This window comes from Propithecus coquereli, unplaced genomic scaffold, assembly GCF_000956105.1.
Source record: "Propithecus coquereli isolate 6110/MARCELLA unplaced genomic scaffold, Pcoq_1.0 Scaffold32, whole genome shotgun sequence".
NCBI classification, from domain to species: domain Eukaryota; kingdom Metazoa; phylum Chordata; class Mammalia; order Primates; family Indriidae; genus Propithecus; species Propithecus coquereli.
The window spans coordinates 6,707,353-6,708,271 of record NW_012148841.1 but is presented as its reverse complement, the minus strand read 5'-3'; the positions used below and the strand labels follow the sequence as shown (position 1 = coordinate 6,708,271).

The 919-nt window shown below is 43.7% G+C and overlaps 1 protein-coding gene across 1 annotated transcript; it reads left to right on the top strand.

The window, feature by feature from the left end:
* Positions 1-227: 227 nt before the first annotated feature.
* On the top strand, positions 228-714 carry LOC105815202 (40S ribosomal protein S25). Its single transcript, XM_012650334.1, has one exon. The coding sequence runs from the start codon at positions 278-280 to the stop codon at positions 653-655; it is 378 nt and encodes a 125-aa protein (XP_012505788.1). The 5' UTR covers positions 228-277; the 3' UTR covers positions 656-714.
* Positions 715-919: the final 205 nt, after the last annotated feature.

The following is a 919-nucleotide window of genomic DNA, read 5'->3' as shown; positions in this document are numbered from 1 at the left end:
ATTTAATGGGTGATCAAATTGGAAGGCCAAAAGATCTATCTAAGTTGGAATGATGGGTCACCAGCAACAAGCAAAATAATGGAGATAGATATAAAGTCCTTCTTTTAAGATCAAGAAACCCATTTGCAAAGATACCAAATGAGTGAAATCTGAACTAACAACAGTTTATTAAAAACAAACAAAAAACTCAGGGTTTAGTTGCTTCAAGGTCAAAATTGGCAGAGACTGGACATCTTAACGAGGCTGCGGTAGTTGCAGCGCTTCTCCAAGCTTCGCAATGCCGCCCAAGGATGACAAGAAGAAGAAAGATGCCGGAAAGTCGGCCAAGAAAGACAAAGACCCAGTGAACAAATCTGGGGGCAAGGCCAAAAAGAAGAAGTGGTCCAAAGGCAAAGTTCGGGACAAGCTCAACAACTTAGTCTTGTTTGACAAAGCTACGTATGACAAACTCTGTAAGGAAGTTCCCAACTATAAGCTTATAACCCCGGCTGTGGTCTCTGAGAGACTGAAGATTCGAGGCTCCCTGGCCAGGGCAGCCCTTCAGGAGCTCCTTAGTAAAGGACTTATCAAGCTGGTTTCAAAGCACAGAGCTCAAGTAATTTACACCAGAAATACCAAGGGTGGAGATGCCCCAGCTGCTGGTGAAGATGCGTGAACAGGTCAAACCAACTGTATATTCGGAAAAATAAAACTTTATTAAATCAAAAAAAAAAATTAGCAGAGACCAACTCACTGCTTCAAGCCCACAGTACAGTTGGAGGCTGCAGTCATTGCAGACGGTGTCTAGAGCAAGAGAGGATAAGCTCCCCTCTGCTCTGAAGGTAACAGCCAGCTCTCAGTGGTGTGCTTCATAGGGACTTTGCCCATTTGACAGTGGCAGCCTGCAGAGTAGAATTTTAGAGTGTAGGGTTTTACTTTT